General features: G+C 39.8%; 1 protein-coding gene across 6 annotated transcripts; it reads left to right on the top strand.

The window, feature by feature from the left end:
* The first annotated feature begins 1,625 nt into the window (after nt 1-1,625).
* On the top strand, nt 1,626-19,585 carry loxl3b (lysyl oxidase-like 3b). 6 transcript variants are annotated; one of them, XM_034235487.1, is made up of 17 exons: nt 1,626-1,881; nt 4,244-4,594; nt 4,892-5,055; nt 6,111-6,328; nt 9,466-9,531; nt 10,703-10,759; nt 11,574-11,781; nt 12,401-12,581; nt 14,632-14,786; nt 15,529-15,699; nt 16,302-16,457; nt 16,925-17,084; nt 17,432-17,675; nt 18,373-18,488; nt 18,632-18,768; nt 18,884-18,995; nt 19,177-19,585. In XM_034235487.1, the coding sequence occupies exons 2-17, from the start codon at nt 4,252-4,254 to the stop codon at nt 19,263-19,265; spliced, it is 2,577 nt and encodes an 858-aa protein (XP_034091378.1). In that variant the 5' UTR covers nt 1,626-1,881; nt 4,244-4,251; the 3' UTR covers nt 19,266-19,585. The 6 variants fall into 6 exon arrangements, with proteins under 6 accessions (XP_034091378.1, XP_034091375.1, XP_034091374.1 ...); XM_034235484.1 differs by lacking the exon at nt 15,529-15,699; XM_034235483.1 differs by lacking the exon at nt 16,302-16,457 and having other exon boundaries at nt 1,627-1,876.
* The last annotated feature ends 1,716 nt before the right edge of the window (nt 19,586-21,301 follow it).

The raw sequence follows: 21,301 nt of genomic DNA, 5'->3' as shown, positions 1-21,301 counted from the left end.
TATATGACAGTAAAAAAAAGTTGTTATTAATAAACAAGAATACAGTTTAAAAGGAGAGTGTTTTGTAATATATCTATAAAGAAAAAGTAAATCTGCTTACAGTTCTGTTTCATATGGGTGTTGAGAGATGTTTCCATAGATCTCTTCATTTTTGCTCCCAAAGTGCACCAGATTGATGCTTTCAACTTCAATATTTTAAAAAAAATCTTCCCGGGGGAGCAAGCCCCCGGACCCCCCTAGAGGAGGTTAGGTCCCCCCCACTTAAATCATGTCCATGGATAGGAAACTAAATACATTTGCACACATCTTGTGTCCATATCTTTCTGTTTGGTGGTCATGCCACAACCGTGCACGTGCCTGCATGCGCGAGTCATGGCAAGATATCTGGATTAAGAGGTTGCTTTTTCTTTGCACAGCATGAAAGAAAGGCCAAATGAATGTGCTGTGATTTTTAAGCAGAGGTCAATCATTTATACGGCCCTCGGAGGATGTTGAAAAAATTGAAATGGCCCTTGAGAGGAAAAAGGTTCTCCACCCCTGTGCTAAGTAAATGAATGTAGTGGACTATAGAAGTACAATATTTGCCTTGAAATGTAGTTGAGTATAAGTGTAAACTAGCAGAACATTTAAATTCTTAAAGTACCTCAAACATTTTTATTTAAGTACAGTAGCCTACCTTAGTGAAGTTACTTTACTTGCCACCACTATGTTTACCCGCGACATTAGAGCAGAGTCTAGTACAGACAACTGAAGCCGAAGTTCGCCCCCATTTATAATTGGAGTTGAGCGAATCGTAACAAGGGCAGGGAAATGTTACATTTATGCAAATGAGGAAGACGTTAGTTCGCTTGGACCCCTGTTGTTTCTCTTCTTTTTTTTTTAAACCGTTGATATTTTTTTTTTAAACTGACTAAAGTCTCAGTTTGAAATGACGTTAAGTAGGTACTCTACCTGCTGTGAAGACGTTTATATTATCTTTAAACATTACACACACAAACGAATTGTTGTTGTTTGGCCAAACGTCACGTTAATTATGGGAGAAAGTGCTGTTGGCATACTTAAAATGTTTGCTAATGAGCAAGCTAACTCACTTGCTAGCTTGTGACCGTTAACGGCTACAAGCGTCAGGGACGATATTTCGATTTGTGTTTCTTCCTGTGGGACATTCGGTAAGAATATTAAAAGTTATTTTATTTTCACAAAAAATCGAATTATTTAACTTTGGGTTTATTGGGGCAACCTGCGTTTTGGTTAATCGGTCCCTTATAGTAATAATAGGTTCCCAAACAACCTGTATCAAAATCATGAGGCCATAAATGACCATTTCAACTTTAGCACAAAGCCATAAACATGACTATTATACAATATAAGCTGTGGGCCAATGTGAGGACATTTAATGGATTTTGCAGTCAATATTCTCTTTTCCCAAGAAGCTATTTGCAGCTTTTTTCCGATAGTAAATCTGCGATTTGTCAGGCACGTAGCCTGCGTGTGACATAAGTGAAATGCACGTCTTTTTTATGCAAGAGACGACCGCCCGCCTGTTACAGAACCATTCATGAAAGAGTTAGTGTCTTTCCAGGGAATAAATCCAGCCCACTTCGGTCTCGCAGCCTCTTCCTCCTCCTCTTCCTCGGTGAGGGCTGCACAGCTGGCAATTTACAGAGAGTAACTAACGCTGGAAGGAGTAATTGGCTGCTTGGTGGACCACTGCCCCGCAAATTGGACCCTTGTTTGGTGGAGGAGATGAATTAGCTCAAGTTCTGGGATATTTATTCACCTTTCGTCCTTTAGGAACTTCTAGATCAGAAAGATTCAAGACCAAGCTCCCCCTCCTTTTCCACTGGAACCGTTATAACCTCCTCATACTGGAAACGTAAGGTATGGCTATACTTGTTTAGTTGTAGTTTGAAAGGAAGAGAATAGTGATTTTCCTGCAAAATTTACATTTTTTACAAAGTTATCATGCTGTGTTTCTATAGTTGAAAGAACAAGGTACACTATCTGAGTATTAACTTCTACCTGATATATTGTATTTAAAGTATGTACTACTTTGATAACTCTGTTAGGCATCAAAGTGCTTTAAAGCCCCATTTATAGTATGTATATTAGTAAAACAAACCTTCACTTTTAGGAAGCTGAATATTGAAGAAAAATGTGAGGAATGTTGCAACAGGAAACTAAATGTGTTTCAAAGCCAAATATTGACTTGGGAAAATATTCTGAAGTGTTTTCACAGAAATCACTGCTGCTAGATGTCTTGTTTGGTGTACTCAAATGTGTTGATAGAACTTTGCAATAATCATGTATCATTGGGGTAAATATGTTTAGTTAGGATCGAAAATGAACTCCTCACACTCACAATATATGGGTTTTGGCCTGGATGCTCTGTAGCATCTGTTTTCCAGAAAATAAGTGGTGAAAGGGTGCAGTGGTTGGGTTTTTCTGATTCTTTAACAATCGGAAAGGATTACCCTATTATTATGGTGATATTGTTTAATGTTTGTGTTTACATCCCAATGCTACAGTTGGAGATTTGGATGTGGACAAAACAGTAAAGTGGATCAGAAAAAACAACAAAGCATTGCACTTTCTCTTTCTAGGAAATGTTTGACCACCACGTGTTTCCATTTCGATTTGTTCCCCTTCTTTATAGTGTCTTATCCCTTATCTATAATTCAGGTTCTTACATCATCCATTGTATTCCTGTTAATGTGGATCATGCACATATCTGCTTTTTCATATAAAGTTCCTATGAGGTCAAATACATGTTGTGACAAGGCAGTTACATTTTTTCTTTGCATTAGTCGTAGTTTGACAAAAGTTGTATGTTTGTTTTGGTGGGAATGTGTGCATTCAGTGTCTCATTAAAAGACTTTGTGATGACCGAAGTGTTCTGTATGTTGTGCTGGAGAACTGCTGCTGCTGCTTGTTGATTTGAGACTTTCACAAAACCTGATCCATGAGCTCATTGGTATGGAGAGTCCCTGCTTCAAAGTGTGTGTGTGTGTGTGTGTGTGTGTGTGTGTGTGTGTGTGTGTGTGTGTGTGTGTGTGTGTGTGTGTGTGTGTGTGTGTGTGTGTGTGTGTGTGTGTGTGTGTGTGTGTGTGTGTGTGTGTGTGTGACAAAGCAAAGGCTACAAAAGCAATAATGAAATGTTTTAAATGGTGGCGTGGCTCAGAAGACAGACTGTGTCGGCGTTGCAAACTTGACCACTTTTTTTCTAATTTAGCAACTATTTGAGCTAGTGCTGCTATCTTCTTTCATTGGGAAAGGGTTGGCCAAACTCGGCTGGGGTTTTACATTTCAAAATCCACCATACTCTTCATATATTTTCAAGGATTACCAACACATTGTGGCTCAGCCTTAAAAGCCCCTGCAGACTAAAGCTTAGTGTGAACGCGTGTGTCCTTCCATACTCTGTGAAATTGGACTCAGACTGCGCAGTCAGTCTCAGACATGTTTTGGAAAGGGCACCTTAAGTTTGTGGTTTCTGTACAAACACATCACACTACTGTATGTGTGTCTCTGAAGGAACAACCCCCTACAACAGTGCCCTACAGGAAGGTTTAAGAGAGCAGGGTGAACATTTTGTGGGAAAAAGGTAGCTTGTTGTATCAGAAAATATGATGACTAACCAATAGGAAAAAGAAATCCTGAAACTAGCACGACAACCATGAATAAAACTGAACAACAAAGCTGCTTAAAAGAGGAAAAGTTTCCAGTCAAAGTGCAGCTGTTGATATCAATAATATAAACATTCATGTAACTTTTGTGGTCAGCATGATTGTGCCTAAGCATTTTTGGAATCTTCCCTGTTATTCTCCCCCATATCTGAGTCAAGTTAACACTAACCAGATGGTTTGAATCACATTTCATCAATCTTACTTTACTATGTACTGAGTGTTTTTCAGCCCCTCTTTCAGAACACTCCCGGTTTTAACTATAAGCTATTTGTATAAACGTTTCATTTAGGGGGCACCAGGGCTGTGGGACCCAAAAGGGTATTTAGGCAAACCGGAGGGTCATTTGAAGGGCAACTAGATGGGAACTTCAGCTGTTTCCCATCTGGTATGATCAAAACTGTACATAAAAGTTTTCAAAGATTGAGCAGATTTCTCCAGGTTAAACATACATTTGAAATAGGGGTGCGTTTAGACATTAAGAGCAGAAAGGGGAGACTTACCGGTCTGTATAAATGTTTTTATTGTCGACTTACTCTTTTCCTTTTTTTTATTTGCAGTTGTAACAATGGAGAAGTCAAGACGCAGGGAAAAGTTAGCAGTCTCTCTTTTGTTTGGGTTGTTGTTACCTTGCTGTTTGGCCCAGACCACACCATCAAACACAGCCACTCGGACCCCCACGCGGACCCCCACACCGTCTCCATCCCCGCAGACCGAACGGCTAAGGGTTAGATTGTCTGGATACCCCAGGAAACACAACGAGGGTCGGGTGGAGCTTTTTTACAAGGGAGAGTGGGGAACCATCTGTGATGACGACTTTGCGATAGCCAACGCCAATGTGCTCTGTCGCCAACTGGGCTTCGTGGAAGCCACAGGATGGACCCACAGCGCCAAATATGGCAAAGGCCAAGGTAAGAGTGACCTCAAACACTTCCTGATGTCAAGATTCTGACTTAATACACTGTGTGCTCTGTCATATGGTTATTTGGTGTTCAAAATGACAGGTTTGGATATACACAGAGGACCTTTAGATAATCCACTCATATCATTTTCTGTTAGTTATATTGTACTGTGAAGAACTGTCTGCCATGAGTGCCCAGAGCACCAACATTTCAAGCAACCAAGTGTCACTTCCAGGCCTGGAATGATTACTTTCCGCAGGCCTGGGAGTGTGCTGCAGTCTCACTGACAGTCTCCTGCCTGTCCAGGGAAAATCTGGCTGGACAACGTGCAGTGTAACGGGGGAGAGAGGAGCATCGACTCCTGCAAGTCTCGCGGCTGGGGAAACAGTGACTGCACTCACGATGAGGACGCCGGAGTGGTGTGCAAAGACGAGAGGATCCCCGGATTTGTGGAATCAAATGTTATTGATGTAAGTTGCTGAATTACATTTTTTTTGAAATCGTAATTTTGTTACAATACTGTTTTTGTGGTTTATTTGGTTAAGAATAAGATGCATTATTTTGTTTTGGTGTGACGTTATTGTTGTCTTTTATGCCAGTGCCAAAGACAACAATATACATTTTGTGACCACAAGCCTAATTTTGCTGCTGTAAAAATGAGGTTCATCATACAGGCTTATAATCTAATCTCCCACAGTTTATATACTGTCAGATTTAACCAGCATGGAAGTAGTTCAATGCCTCTTTGCCACCTGTAGCTGCTACACACATTCTGTTGATTAGCTCAGCTCTTTATGTGTCTGAGCCTGGCAAACGTACAAAATGTCCTTTTTAGCCCTCAATAAAAACATTTATAAAGGAGCAGTTTGGTGGTGTCTTGAAGTAGCATTGTTCCATCATTGCAGTCAGTTTTAAAACTCCATTAATATGGCTGACTGGTCCAAGGTGAACAAGGTTGGACCGGGGACTTGTTTTCAGACTCCTGGAAACAGCTTGAATGACTGGATATATGTGTCTCTGTTACATAGAAGGGTCTTATGAAAAAAGGTTTCATAAGAGTTAAGTGGGCAGACTTCCAGATGCAGAACCACTCTCACTCTATCCTGCCAGTTGCAGGCCCAGTGAAATGTGGCGTCCAGACTTTAATCTGTGACCACGAGCCAGTTTTGTTTCCAAATAAACCACAGCGGAAGTGACTCATTGCAAGGCTGAATCACGTTTACCACTTATGAGCTGTTTAGACCTAGAATTGTAGTCTGTAATGGCTGTGGCCCACTGTTTAGTCTGCTGCTCTCATTAAAGAGTCCTATAGAGACATGCTTCTGTGTGCATGCATGTGTCAGTATAATCTTTATGATCCATTAAGGACAATGTGATTTTCTAAGCATCCTTACCTCATTTAACTATCAATCATCAGTGTCCTTTTTTAACGAATTTACCTGCTTTGATTTTGAAGCAAATTTGAATCTGGAATTATTTATTATTATAAAAAAACATCTGATTGTTCTCCACTTTCTCCAAACAGGCTCAGGTGGATGAGAAACAGATAGAGGAGGTGCGGCTGCGGCCTGTAGTCACCACTGCCAGAAAGAAGCTGCCCATCACGGAGGGTGTGGTGGAAGTGAAATATAAAGACGGCTGGGCGCAGATCTGCGACCTGAGATGGACGATCAAAAACACTCATGTGATCTGCGGCATGCTGGGATTCCCGCATGAGAGGAAAGTCAACAAGAACTTCTACAAGTAAGATAATAGCTCGACTTCCACCAATAATATCTGATTCTGGTTCATGAGGTTAAAGCTGTGACTTTTTACACAGACAGCAAAGTAGGAATGGACTATTAGGTCTTCAAAATTGTAAAAGGATTGATCTAACCCTATATTTTGTAAATTTAGTGGAAATAGGCTGTTGCTCATCTACATGGTAACTTAAAGGTATAATTTGATATTTTGGAAATTTGAAATACACTCACTTGCTTTCTTGTTAAGATAAATAAGAAGATTTGAACAACTCTTGTGTATTTACAGTCAATTAGAAGCTACAGCTAGCAGCTTGTTAGTTTGCCATTAAGATAAGAAATGCCTATAACGCGAGTAAAACAGGTAAGGTGTGCTAACCAGCATGATAGGTGCTTCCTGTTTTACTGTCAATGCCAAGCAAAGCTAAACTGGCTTGCCGCTGGTGATGGCCTCATATTTAAAAAAAAAAAAAGGATATGACAGTGGTTAAGATGCATAATTGTCATGTGCAGTTTGCCTTATGCAAGTGCCCAAAACAAGTTTCCAGTTTATGCAAATCTAAGAGACAATAAAGTATTCTAAATCGGGGTTAGACTCAGATGTGCATAACCCAAAATGTGGAATTACGTCATCTCAAACAAAGGGGCAGTCTAATCGTTTTGTGTACGCAGCTACATTAAACTATTAGATCTTTCTTTGCTTCCATGAACCAGCAGAGGGAATTAGGCCACTTTGCTCTGACGATGTAACTTTCTCCTTCACTCGGGATGATTCCAGCCTGTTTGACATTCCTGGGTTTTAGTCTGTAAAACAAAGTGGCAACAATGTAACCGAACCACAAGCAGGATTTGTAGACATTGTTCCCTAAAGAGTGGACATTATAGGAACTTCTGTTTACTGAAACCTTTTCTACCATCTGCCAGAACTGCAGCTGAACAACAAAGCACATGATGATTGTTCTCTTCCATGTGCCTCTTGATATACAAAAAAACACAACCTTTTTTTGTATGTCTTGGTCAGGTCACATATTTCATATTCTTGGTTTGTTTTATCACTTTAACAGGACGTGCCTGCAGAGATGGAAAAGTGCAACCAAAGTGTGTTTTGTCCATCATGTTTTTCATCTGCAGGGCTTTCTTTGGCACTGATAGTTAAGAAAAGACTATTAACAGACAACACACTTATATATATATATATATATTTGTTTTTATATTGGGAGGGATGAAACCCTCTTTAATGGTCACACATGCAGAGCACACACAGTGAAATGTGTTCTCTGCTTTTAACCCATCCTAGTACCAGGAGTCTAGTACTAGTAGGAGCAATGGGAGTGAAGGGGGAAGGGGGGTGTCCGGTGCCTTGCTCAAGGGCACCACAGCAGGGCAGGAGGTGAACTGGGACCTCTCCAAGTAGCAGTCCACACTCCATTTTTAGGTCTAGTCGGGGACTTGAACCGGCGACCCTACGGCTCACAGTCCAATCCCCTACTGACTGAGCCACTGCTGCACTTTATTATCAATGAGGGATTGATACTTTTTGCATCATCATTCTCTTCATTTCACTGATAAACATTATAATATACTAGTTCATATTGCCATTTTAATACAATTGTAGTTATTCACCTTGTGATTATATTAGAAAGAAAAATGTTTTCTCTCTCGATCTACTAATCCTAAAATCAGCAAATTGTTTCAGCCATGAATGAAAATAATTGTTAGTTGTTGCCCTAAAATCAGGATCTATATTAGGTACGTCTTATATGTTATGTGTAATATTGCACACTTGGGCAGAAACCAAACATTAAAAGGTCAGGTTACAACAATGTACGAAACTATATTGACTTTAGACAAACCAGTGATATTTTAGGTGCACTTGCAGACCTCCACTTTTTTTACCGAGTTTGTTCTTCCAGTATGACTGCACACATTCCTGGCTGCCCTCCAGCTGAAGCAGTTTTATTCAGATGGTTCACAGTAGTCTGAGGGGAAATGTGTGTTTTCTCTCAAATGTGTGTGAAGGCTGAGGCTCAGGGGAATGATCCGGGTTTGGGGCGAGAGGTCACATAATGAACAGACAACAACGACTGGAAAGAAGCCAACATACATTAACCAACAGTCAATCTGTTCTGTGTTGTCTGTCCTTATTTAGTCTTTTTGGGTTACATAGTCTAACAGGGGCTGAAGATGGAAAACCGACTTTTCACAATTGTTTTAAAGTTGAATCCAGGTTTACATTTTACTGTATTCCTTGAAATGTACATACAGAGACAATAATCTTTAGATACTGCATTTTGTAGGTGTAAAATACCATCTGTGTTATTCAGGTCATCCAGTTTCTTTACTTCGTTAAGGCATGCTTAAAGTTTAGTAATTTGCTTGGTTGATCTGGCTTGATCAGTAGATATATAATTGGGTATCATCTGCATAAAAATGAAAGTTTATGGAGTCATTTCTTATATTGTTTACGAAGCATATGTACTGTATATATATTTATAGTGACTAAATACGAGACCTTTTTCTAATCGGTCTAAGTTCTATGAGCAACTTTGGCTTGCGTGGAAGATTCATCGTTAACACACACAAAACTAAGACCCTTCAGATAAAAAGGACTTAAACCATACCCAATTTCTGTCTGCATTAAAATAAGTATTCTGAAACCAGTACCAAGTTTAATGAAAAGGAGGATTTTCATGAGTCTTAATAGATTTTGAGGAATATTTAAGGGATTATCTTTGCCAAGAATGCACGAAGCAAGAGAGCTGGTCATATTTCTTCTCAAATACAATGAGGTAGAGAGCGCCAGCCATTAACACGTAGATACTGTATTTATTAATCAGTTGTAACGGCATGAGACTCAAGACAGCCTCCGTAGTTCTGAATAGTTGAAATGGTTCTGTAATTGTGATCATACCTCGTTGACCTGAAGTCTGTAACATGATATACTGGAGAACTTGTGGAATGTCAAAAATGTTATTCACCGCGGCGCTGACCCTCCAGTACTTCTTACCTTAAAGACATGTGTTTGGAGCCCAGAGACAGTATGTGTGTGTGTGTGTATATATTTGCAGACTGTGTATATGTGTGTGTTTGCATGTAGTCTCACTCCTCTATGTGATGAATTTGGATGTCTCACTGTTGCAGACGTCTGAAAAAGCGAGCAGCTGAGAAGGTCTCCAGGCCAAAGGTTAATGTTTCAGCCGGTGGAAGGTACACTGTCACCGGAAAACCCACCGTCTGCAAACTGTAGTTTAGACAGTGGGTTTCCTGTAGGTAGTAGACAATAACCATTTAGCGCCTCTCTTTAGCTAGTTGTCCTTTCTTTTTAATATCATAGTATCATGATGTGCAGCATGTGAATAGGTTCTAGATTTTAGTTATCTTGCTTAAAGTACCGTTTGCCTTGCTTGGATGTTGAGTTTTCTCATTATTTCTACAAAAAAACTCTTCTATTCTAACAACTGTATTGGATAAAAGTGAATAACCCACTAACATAGACTGTTTGTTGTTCATGATATTACCATTTAATATCATGCTTTAACTATTACACCTACCTCTAAAATCTAAAAGCAATGCCATACGCCAAACTAAATCAATGTGGTAACTTGAGGTTCACATTGGAACGATAGAAAAACTACAATCATGGTAGCCTATTTTTTTTACTAACAAACATAATGTTAATGATCATGCTTTACATGTCATACACTACATGGCCAAAGGTATATGGACAGCTAAACAGTAAAACCATTTGGTCTACTTCCAGTTCCTCGAGGTACATAGTCAGTGAGTTACAATAGATGGCGGTTTTGAAAAACAGACAGGAATACCAGCACGGAAAGCAAAACATAAAGCGATACATTATTTAGCTTTCTGCTGGTACTCCTGTCTGTTTCTCCAAACATCTACCTCTGCCTCTACTGTACTACTATAAGTGTAATTCACTGACTTTAGAAAAGCTCCGGTTACAACACCACTTAAAAAAATCTGAACTATTCCTTTAATAATTTTCCAAAACTACACCAGAGTATGTCGAAGATTGTCCACATACTTTGACCATGCAGTGTATATGGGTCTGTCATGATGAAACGTATCAAAATAACTTTTTATTCCCATTTGTGTTTATATACATATCTTTTTTGAATGGATGTGTCACCTACAACAAATCTGTGTGACTTTTAAGTATAACATACAATTTAAAAGTATACTGAAATGTGTTAAAGACTGTATTGTAAATGTTGAAGAGGGCACATCCTTTTGAAGAGTGTCATTACATTTAACATAATTGTGCATCATGTAACCTTTTGTTACTATGATTTTTTTCACTTTGTCACCTCATTTGTCTCTTCCTAACTGTGCGGTCTAACCCGTGTTTACCTTGCAGGCAGACACCCAAAGCTAAAGCTAACTCTAAGACTAAACAGAGCAGTCCTGGCAAAAGGTAATCTTAGGATAAACAGTTTGGTCGGTAAATAACCAAAACACTTCCAGAAGTCTCACAAACAAATGTCCTTTAGACTTCCCCAAAACAAGTGTAGACCCAACACCTCCAGTGCGAGCACCTGCCCTGAAATTGTGGTTGGTTTCAGAACAAAATAACAAAAAGCTTTATCCACCAAACTGTGACTACATATTAAGCTTTTGTTTTTCCTTTTGTTCAAAGTATTCATATTAATTTAGACAATATCTTTGGTAATTTGTGTGAGGATGATGTTATTCTTACTATAACATGAGCAGGTGGTGGGTGTGCATGTTTGTTCCTTTGTAGATCAGGAGCTACGTCATTCATTTATTTGTGTGGTCTTTTTAGTTATATATCTGTTTTAGTTTTTTCAGATTGTCATATTGTTAATTGTCACTGTCTACTTTTAATGCTAGTAACGCATCATTTCATTTATTTAATCATTTGCATTGTCCCAAATCTAAAACATATACTAATTCGATGAATGTTTTGAGTTTGTAGTGTGGTAAAACCAAGAGACAACAATTAGTAATGTTATTTGCTGTTAATGGAGATGCTGCTCACAGCTGAACAGAAATGATAATACATTTTGATTGGTGCTGAACATCTTAAAAAAAAGTTACAAAACTGAAAAAATTACTATTTTAGTGTCTCTTGCCAAAGTTTATTTAGATATTGATATTTTAGTTTATACAGCATACTATAGTGATAAGTATATAATACACATTTGGTATGGATTTTGGACACAGTACATTTTTTCAGACTTCACAGTCCCTGTCTCTGCTTCCTCCAGGTTGTATTTGGAGCGTCAGAAGAATCACTTCCACGTCCACTCGGTAGCGTGTGCAGGCACAGAGATCCACCTGGCAGCCTGTCCTCTGGAGTTCAGCAAGCCCAACGCAACGTCCAGCTGCGAGGGTGGCATGCCGGCCGTTGTCAGCTGCATGCCGGGGCCGCTGTTCATTCAAAACAACGGCTTGAAAAAGAAACCTAAAATATCGGTAAGGCAGCTCGTTTTTCACATTTTGACTTGTCATTGTAGGAATAAAACACAGCTGTAACATATAACATGTGTCCCAATAAGCCATGACAGTGAGCTAGCATGCCAGTATGAGAAACCTGAAGCACCTTTGAGCCTGTAGCCAATATTTATTTATTATTTGCACCTGTGCTTTTTCCGTCAAAATGTACTCTGGAAGTTAACGGCAACAAATATCTTCAGGTTTTCATTTGTTTTATCAGAATCAGAATTATTACCTATTTATTACCAGGTAGGTTGACACGTAAGAGGAATTTGACTTGTTGTCATGGTGCATACATAAAAGTAAAACAAAAATTAAAAAACACAGATAGAGAAGCATTTTAAGAAAACTATAATAACATTATAAAATATTAAAAATAATAAAAGATATTGCTGCACGATGTCCCCTTTCTTTACCTTTCCAGTCTTATCTGTCCTGTCTCCACATATTGGGCAAAATTGCAAATAAAATCCTCTGTATATATATCTCCATTACCCAGTTATTAATATTATTACCCAATAATAGCCAAAGAGCCAAATGATTGCCAATGTTGGCCAGTCTGCTCATACTAACTTTAACGTGTGTACTGGTTTTCCAGAACAACGTGAGGCTGAAGGGAGGTGCCAAGCTGGGTGAGGGTCGGGTGGAGGTGCTGAAGGGCAACGAGTGGGGCACGGTGTGTGACGATCGCTGGAGCCTGCAGTCGGCCAGCGTCGTCTGCAGGGAGCTCGGCTTCGGCAGCGCCAAGGAGGCTCTCACCGGAGCCCGCATGGGACAAGGTAAGGAAAAACACTGTATGACTTCATGACAACATCTAAACTCTCACTTAAAGGTCACCTATTATGCGAAATCCACTTTTTCATGTCTTTTCTTCATCAACATGTTTCCCCTCTGTGTAAAGAGATTCGGAAAGTTTCCGAATAAAAAGATTTGCTCTCTTTTTGTCCTGATCCATTTCTATAAAAACCTGTCTGAAAATGAGCTGATCAGATTTTGGCCACTTTATGATGTCATAACGATTTTTTGGCTTGTGTAACCATTAGCCAATCAGCAACCAAGGTAATATTCTCAAACAAAACTAAAACGTTTGGGAACCACTGATGGTTGGAGTTAAAGACGTTGTAGCTTCAGACAAAAGTCCAGTGATAAGTGGAAAGGAAGTAGTCAACCTGTGTTTGAGATGAGGCTCAAAAAATATTGGGAAATTCAACCAAAGTGTGATTTGGCACGCCTTCTGAAGAGGCAGCGCTCCATCCTGTACAAAGGTCCAAAGGTTTGCCCTGCATTCATAGATACGTTTCCATGTCAGCTAACCTCTCAGCTCTACTAACTGAGGTTTTACTTGTCCAGTGATGGTTTATAATTTAAAGTGATGCAACCATGATGAGATGCTATGGACTTCAATACAAATATAACAGACACGCTTGAATATGACAAAATGGTTCAATTGTAATTGACACATTTCCGCAAGCAAAGCCAATTCTGCGATTTGCATTCAATCCCTCTTAACTGCTGAAGTGTATAACTGTCCTCAGGTCAGTCATCAGCTGTCCATCTACAGTCTGTCTTTTCTCTCAGGTCATCTCTGACAATCTGTTCTCAAAAGGAGGGCACATTCCTGAACTGATTCCTCATTTGGAGCTTATTTTAATAAGTAAAGGAATGTTGTGCATGAAGAAAGACAAGAAACAAAGGCATGAAAGAGGATTTGGAACATTTCATGAATTTTATAAATCCATCTTGTGTCTGGATAAAATTGTATTAAACGCATTATGATAAGTATTACAATATTTGTCTTAGTGTGTGTGTTTGTCTTGAGAACATGGAGGTATGTGTAGTTTTATGTAAACTGCCCGGAGATTCCACTAAAGAAGAAACAAACGGTCTTTTGAAGGGCATTTCTCGGGACCGCTGGGTGGGGATGTCTTCTTTCGTGTGTGTACATCAGGATTTCTACCACAGAGGAAGTTGGGGGAAGAGACTCTTTCAACCTTCTCTATGCTCAGAGACCACCTGGTTGAATTAATCTGGGAAACTTTCCTTAACGTCACCTCAGAAATGTCAGAATACAATCAGCTCATGGTGCAGTGATGGAGTGAGTTTAGTGGGTGAATGTAAACCAGGGTGTCGCTGACGGGGAACATGCATGCTCAGCAAACATGCCTCAGGCTAAAAAGTGTTGTATGTAGTTTGAAAGGCATTCAAGACTGGATCCCCCATAACTTGTAGTTCTTTGTGGAAACATATACAAATTAAACATTACAGCAATACAAATTTGAAAAACCTCAATTTAAAAATGCCTTTTTGTGGCTTTTTATGGTCTTTACTAAAATGCATTTAATTTTGTATCCATGAAATTGTACATATTAAAGATGAAAGAAAATTGCTACAATGGAGTTTTTGAATCAAACTCATCTGTTGCCTGTGACATTTTGATTTAGTTTGGCGGTTAAATTAAACAGTGAATTCACCTGCACCCAATTTTTCATAAAGCTTTGAAATGTGCATGATTTGTACTTTTCCCAGTTGTACCCCATTACAACTTACTTTATTTTGAAACACCTATTTGTTATTAATTAATATAATAGATTTTTAAATGACCTAATTCAATTAATCTTCATCTGATAGAAGTAGAATCTTAGTATACACATATCTTATATCTGAAAGTCAGGTTTTGTCAGCTTTATATGTATTGTTTACTCAAGGAGCTGTAAATATAAAAGTGGAGAGAATGGATCCAGACCATCGCTTCGCTTTGAACTTAAAACTAAATCCATAAAAAAGTTGACCATCTTTCACTTTAAAGCTCATTTCTGTCTTTCTGTACAGGAATTGGTCCGATCTACATGAACGAGGTGAAGTGTGTCGGCCAGGAGAGATCCATCTGGAACTGCCCCTTTAAAAACATCACATCGGAGGACTGTCAGCACGTGGAGGACGCGGCTGTCCGCTGCAACGTGCCCTACATGGGCGTGGAGCACTCGGTCAGAGCTGAACCTCTTTACTACAACGTTCATCTTTAAACTGTGCTTCAAATTTGAGGAAGAGTTCGAAAACTGATTGAATGGTTTATACTGTTATTACACTATGTATTGCATTAGACAGTACAAGAAATTATATAGATTACTTGTGAATTTCTTTTTTACTTTCTTACGCTTTCATGAATGTAGCATAGGCAAACACATTATAATGTCTTGTCTTGTATTTCCTTTTTTTCTTGCTCTAAAATTCCTTTTGGTTTTCCCTAACTTGAGATTTAGACCAGAGAAATCTCAAATGTTTCTCACAACCAATGCTTTTTCACTGCTTTCACAAAAAAACATGACATTTTGTTCAATATATTCTAAACCAGGTCCGTAGCTTGAAACCCGCTCAGCTCCGAATTAATTTATGGTTTAGAAATTAATGAACACAAAGTATTTTTTTGGGACAGCAGCAATTTCCTTTTAACACAGAGTATTTCTGGTTGTGCAGTTTGTATTTACCCAAATCATACTCTATTCCATGTTTCCTTTGGATACACATTCAGGCTGGATTTAGTGGAATGAAAAGTCTTCCCTTTTATCTTTATGATAGTTTTCAATTCGACTTACATGCATTTAAACCATGTTACATTTCAAATGTAAAATAACAAACCTTCCAGAGATAAAGGTAGACTTTCTATCCAGCCTGGCCCTTGTGTATCTATGCTCTGCTTCCTGGTCTCTAACCCTCGGCCCCGCACAGATCCGGCTCGCAGGAGGACGGACCCGTTACGAAGGCCGTCTGGAGGTGCTGAGCTTGGACTCTAACGGGACGCTGAGCTGGGGTCTGATCTGTGGAGAGACCTGGAACACCAGGGAGGCCATGGTGGCCTGCAGGCAGCTGGGCCTGGGCTACGCTAACCAGGGCGTGCAAGTAGGTTACTAACAGCACTAAAGCAAACCTCCTGCAGCAGAGCACAGCTGCCTTTTGGTATATTTGACATGTGCAAATATACCCAACTGAATACAGTTAGTGCTTTGCATATGTGTTCAAATATATCCAATACTTCTGTGTTCAGTCACATATTACCTTATATGTGTAGCATACTAAAACCTGTTATTAGAACTGGTAACACATTCAAACATAGTTCTTAAACTATCGTGCTACATTTTGGTTCACATGGTTTGAACTATCCCTTTAATGTCTGACAGTAGATTATACGTTTCATATTGGGGTAGAAGCTACTTTTCCTACATGGAAGAACACGATACTGTTGTGGTCTTTTTTATGTGGGCTGTCAAACCAGACTCACATGAAGTTTCTAATCAAACTCAAAGCTACTCACCACTCGAGCTGAAGTGGTGACCTCAACTGGAAAACACTCTCCCGCCTAGAAAATCTAACCAAAACTGCTGCTTCAATAAACATTGTCCACTTCTGGAGGACTGTATATGATGTTAGCTTGAGCCCAGACAGTTCAGAGACAGGACAGGAAGTGTGTCCCGTCACTGACTCCCAGCAGGGCCTTTCTGCAGATCCGGATAGTGGGCGGCCGGACCACGTATGAGGGCCGGGTGGAGGTTCAGGTGGGCTCCAAGTGGGGCACAGTGTGCAGCGCAGGCTGGACCACAAAGGAAGCCATGGTGGTGTGCAGGCAGCTAGGGCTCGGATACTCCATGCATGCCATCACTGTAAGTAGGACAAACAAAGAATGAAGAGATTTGTTCTTCTGTGAGAAGTGGAACAAATGTATTCGTAACAGGATGAGATGCTGTGGTGAAAGAAGTTTCCAGATCTTTACTAAAGTCAAAGTAGCAATCCAACAGTTTAAAAACAATCGTTATACAAAAGTTTCCATCCAAAATCCTAAGAAAAAGAACTAAATCACTTCAATGTTGCATTTGTTGAAGGTGGGGTTTATTCTTAATACTTCATACACTGCTGGGTATAAGGACTGTTTTTAATATTTCAATATCTGCAGAACTTTTTCCTCCTGCAGTGATCATAAACTGATTGTTACACTGTCATCATCCTGCAGCCATAAACGAGTCCTGAACATCTACTGTTTTCAACATCTAACTGAACTCTCTGAAAGGCTCTTTCCTGATCGATGCACCGTGTTTCTCTCTGTTTGCACGTTTGTCTATCCCCATCTAAGGAGACCTGGTACTGGGACAGCAGCAATGTGACGGAGATGATAATGAGCGGCGTGAAGTGCACAGGAAACGAGATGTCTCTGAGTCAGTGTCAGCACCACAAAACAGTCAGTTGCCAGAAAGCAGCGGCAAAGTTTGCAGCAGGAGTCATCTGCTCTGACAGTGAGTGACAGAAACTAAAGGAAAAATATATATAATATACATATTATATAATTGATTATCATACTTGATTCCAGATCTAAAGATTCAAAGGCTTTATTGTCATATGCACAAAAGGTACAACGTAGTTTTGGTAATGAAAATCCGAAGTCCCAGGCTTCTTTCACAATGCAACATACTATACTTAAGACACAGAAAGAATACAATTGTGACATAATGATTCACATAATAAACAGGAATAAGAAAAACAAGATAAAACAGAAATAAAAGTAAATAAGGTACAGTCAAATAAATACTGTATACTGAGTAAATGCAATCCATTATAATATGAATACTCCTCCTGTGTGCAGCGGCCTCTGATCTGGTTCTGAACGCGTCGCTGGTCCAGCAGACGGTCTACATCGAGGACCGTCCTCTGCACATGCTCTACTGCGCTGCGGAGGAGGACTGCCTCTCAAAGACGGCAGCGCAGGCCAACTGGCCGTACGGTCACCGCCGCCTGCTGCGCTTCTCCTCCCAGATACACAACATCGGCCGAGCTGACTTCAAGCCCAAAGCTGGGCGACACTCCTGGGTCTGGCACGCCTGTCATGGGTAATGTTGTCTTCATTTAACAGGTCTTAGAATACACACCCATTATTGCTCTTCATCTTTTTTCATCCAGAAATACATCAGATTTCATGGGATATTGCCGTTTCTAGCTTTTTGGGGGCCCTATGCAAGATGCTGTTTGGAGGCCCTATTTTTTCCAAACTACAATGGGGGGATTCCGAAGCCTTTAAGATGATCTGTGGAGATGCATCAATCTGTTATACTTTAAGAGGAAAACAGGCTAAATTTACGAAAACCAAGCAATGTTTAATTTACATTTTTCATCTTCCTCAGACGCCATTCATTGGGTGACAGCCCAACGATGATTTTGACTTTATTATTCCACAAATACAAGCCGCAGCTTTGCTATCATTGCAGTTTAGTTGTGTTTATATCCTACATTTGATTTTTAAGCTTAATCCTTCACTGTCTACAAATACAGACGGCTAATTTTAATTCTCCCCAAATGTATTGAGGCTGGACCTGAACTTTCAGCTTGGGGGCCCCCTAGTGGCCGCGGGGGCCCTATGCATCCACATAGTCCGCCAATAGGAAGAAACGGCCCTGGGATATTTGGTTCTCTACTTTAAGTGTAAACATTGTTTTTGAAGGGCGTGGAATAAAATTGTTTAGGAGATGCTAGTTTACAGATTTGAAATGAAGATTTTTTTTATTTTGAAATTGTCTCTGTATTTTACAGCCACTACCACAGCATGGACATTTTCACCCACTATGATCTGCTGAGCGGAAACGGTACCAAAGTGGCCGAGGGACACAAAGCCAGCTTCTGTCTGGAGGACACAGACTGTCAGGAGGGTGAGTCTGATCAAAACAAATTCAATTTTATGTTAATAGCACAATATTACAAACTACAAATGTGCCTCAATCTATGCAACAAAACACTCCCTTTGTCCTTAGACGGCTTAATTCAAAACTAAGTTAATCATTTTGCCCCTCAGGTGTTTCTAAGCGCTACGAGTGCGCCAACTTTGGGAATCAGGGCATCACTGTGGGCTGCTGGGATTTGTACCGTCACGACATCGACTGCCAGTGGATCGACATCACAGACGTCAAACCTGGAAACTACATCCTGCAGGTGATCACGTTCACAAAGCAAATACCACAATAATGTTTGTGTAATGTACTGTTGTGTTTTAATCTCTGTGATTGTCTACCCTGTTACAAAAATGTTTTTTTATGTTTCTACACAGATTGTGATTAACCCAAATTACGAAGTGGCTGAGAGCGACTTCACCAACAACTGCATGAAATGTAACTGCAAATATGACGGACATCGAATCTGGCTACATAACTGCCACATTGGTAAGCAGTCAAAAAAAACGACCAAATTAGTAAATGTTGTAAGTGGTGCTCGTTTTCGGATTATTGTTTGTTATTTTATCAATATTTCTATCGTTTATACAACTTTAATGGGCCCAGATACTTGTGATTGTATTAGTATTCAAGTAAATACATATTATTGTTGCTTTCTTCATCCCTACAGGTGATGCATTCAGCGAGGAGGCAGAGAGGAGGTTTGAGAAATACCCCGGGCAGCTCAATAACCAGATTCCTTCAATAAATCAACAATAACTTCCCGACATATGCGCCCCAGAGTCGGGGAATAAAAACACACTTTACAGGTTTAAAAACAAAAGACAAACATTTGTATTTTCAGGTTAAAAACTGGATTTCCTCACATATCATTCGGAGTTATGGAAGAAGCCAACAGTATTTTCCTGGGGTGAATGTCTTTTTATATTATACTTGAATATTCAAGTTTTTTTTGTTTTTTTCTCAGTCTAATGTGAGCTATATTTTTTATTACAAAAAATTAAGAATGTTATGAATGTTCAGAGTTATGGGTGAAGCATCTTTATGAAGATATATTTGTCTAAATGTTATACAAGTTAGCAGATCAACAAATAGATAGTACTATTCAAACAATTTTATAATACCAGTAACAAACCGTAACACACCTGCCTCCACACTATTTATTGCTTAAATCGGTGCTCAAGAACACTTAGCATTGTTGTCAGTTTTCCATCTGCTTTAGTCTTGATGTAGTGTATTATTATTAATAAAAGTAATCTAGGGTTTGAATGTAGATGTTATCGGGCAAAAAAAAAAAAAGTACACTTACCCTCAACAATGTCTGAATGTAAGCTGATGTTCACAACTGCTGCACCGAATAAAGAGGAGAGGAATACACATTGTGCTGCACCCTTTTTGTTCAACTTATTTAAAAAATAAAATGTTGGTGGGTTCCTGGAGGTTTAGGGTTTCCGTTTTCAACACTTTTGGCCATGTTTTCTACTTTGGGGTCATGACAGTTCAAACCCCAGATTATAATCAGGTTTCTCGATAAATAGGTTTTTCACAGAGGAAATGGGTTTAGTTCATAAAAACATCATAAGAAAAAATGAAAGAAATATGTTATTGAAGTGTTTTCAGTAAAACTGTCTTTTAAACAAAAATATATAAAATAAGGTTCTGTACATGCATTACCTCACAAGAAGTACAACACCAAGAGGAAAGTATTACATTATTATTACATTACATTACATTGCATTTAGCTGACGCTTTTATCCAAAGCGACTTACAATAAGTGCGTTCAACCAATAAGATACAAACTTGAAGAAAACAGAATCATATAAGTACATCAGGTTTCATAGAGCTAAAACATTTCAAGTGCTACTCAACTGGCTTTAGATAAGCCAGTCCTTTATTAGTACATAAGTGCTTTGTTAGTAATTCTATCGCTTGAAGTGGAGTCGAAAGAGATGAGTTTTCAGTCTGCGCTGGAAGATGTGTAAGCTATCTGCTGTCCTGATTTCAATGGGGAGCTCATTCCACCATTTTGGAGCCAGGATAGCAAACCCACGTGTTTTTGCTGATGGGAACTTGGGTCCCCCTCGCAGTGCGGGTGCAGCGAGCCGTTTGGATGATGCAGAGCGGAGCGCACGTGCTGGGGTGTACGGTTTAACCATGTCCTGGATGTAGGAAGGGCCAGATCCATTCGCAGCATGGTAAGCAAGTACCATTGTCTTGAAGTGGATTCTAGCAGTTACCGGAAGCCAGTGAAGTGAGCGGAGGAGCGGCGTGGTGTGGGAAAATGTAGGAAGGTTGAAGACCAGACGAGCCGCTGCATTCTGGATGAGCTGCAGAGGTCGGATGGCACATGCAGGTAGACCAGCCAGGAGGGAGTTGCAGTAGTCTAGGCGTGAGATGACGAGAGCCTGGGCCAGAACCTGCGTCGCTTTCTGGGTCAGGTGGGGACGTATCCTCCTGATTGATTGATTGATTGATTGAAAAGTTTATTAACAGCTTGTATATTGGGTACAGTACAGTACAGCTCAAAACATACAATTGTTAAGGGGATGCAGACCAGAGAAAGACTTTCGTCTTGTTTACATCAGGGTCCCCCATTTCCAATTCATCCTGATGTTGTAAAGCGTGTATCTGCAGCAGCGGGTTGTAGCAGCGATGTTTGTAGTGAAGGACAGTTTGTTATCTAGGGTCACACCCAGATTACTGCGGTCAAGCCAGCCTCCACTCGGGGAAACCTAGTCAAGCCAGCCCGCACGTGATATTGCGGTGCTGGAATATCCTATGCATTACGGTCAGCG

The sequence above is a fragment of the Gymnodraco acuticeps genome, unplaced genomic scaffold, assembly GCF_902827175.1.
Source record: "Gymnodraco acuticeps unplaced genomic scaffold, fGymAcu1.1, whole genome shotgun sequence".
Classification (NCBI taxonomy): Eukaryota; Metazoa; Chordata; class Actinopteri; order Perciformes; family Bathydraconidae; genus Gymnodraco; species Gymnodraco acuticeps.
The sequence above is the reverse complement of the archived record's forward strand: the minus strand, read 5'-3'. Positions and strand labels throughout refer to the sequence as shown.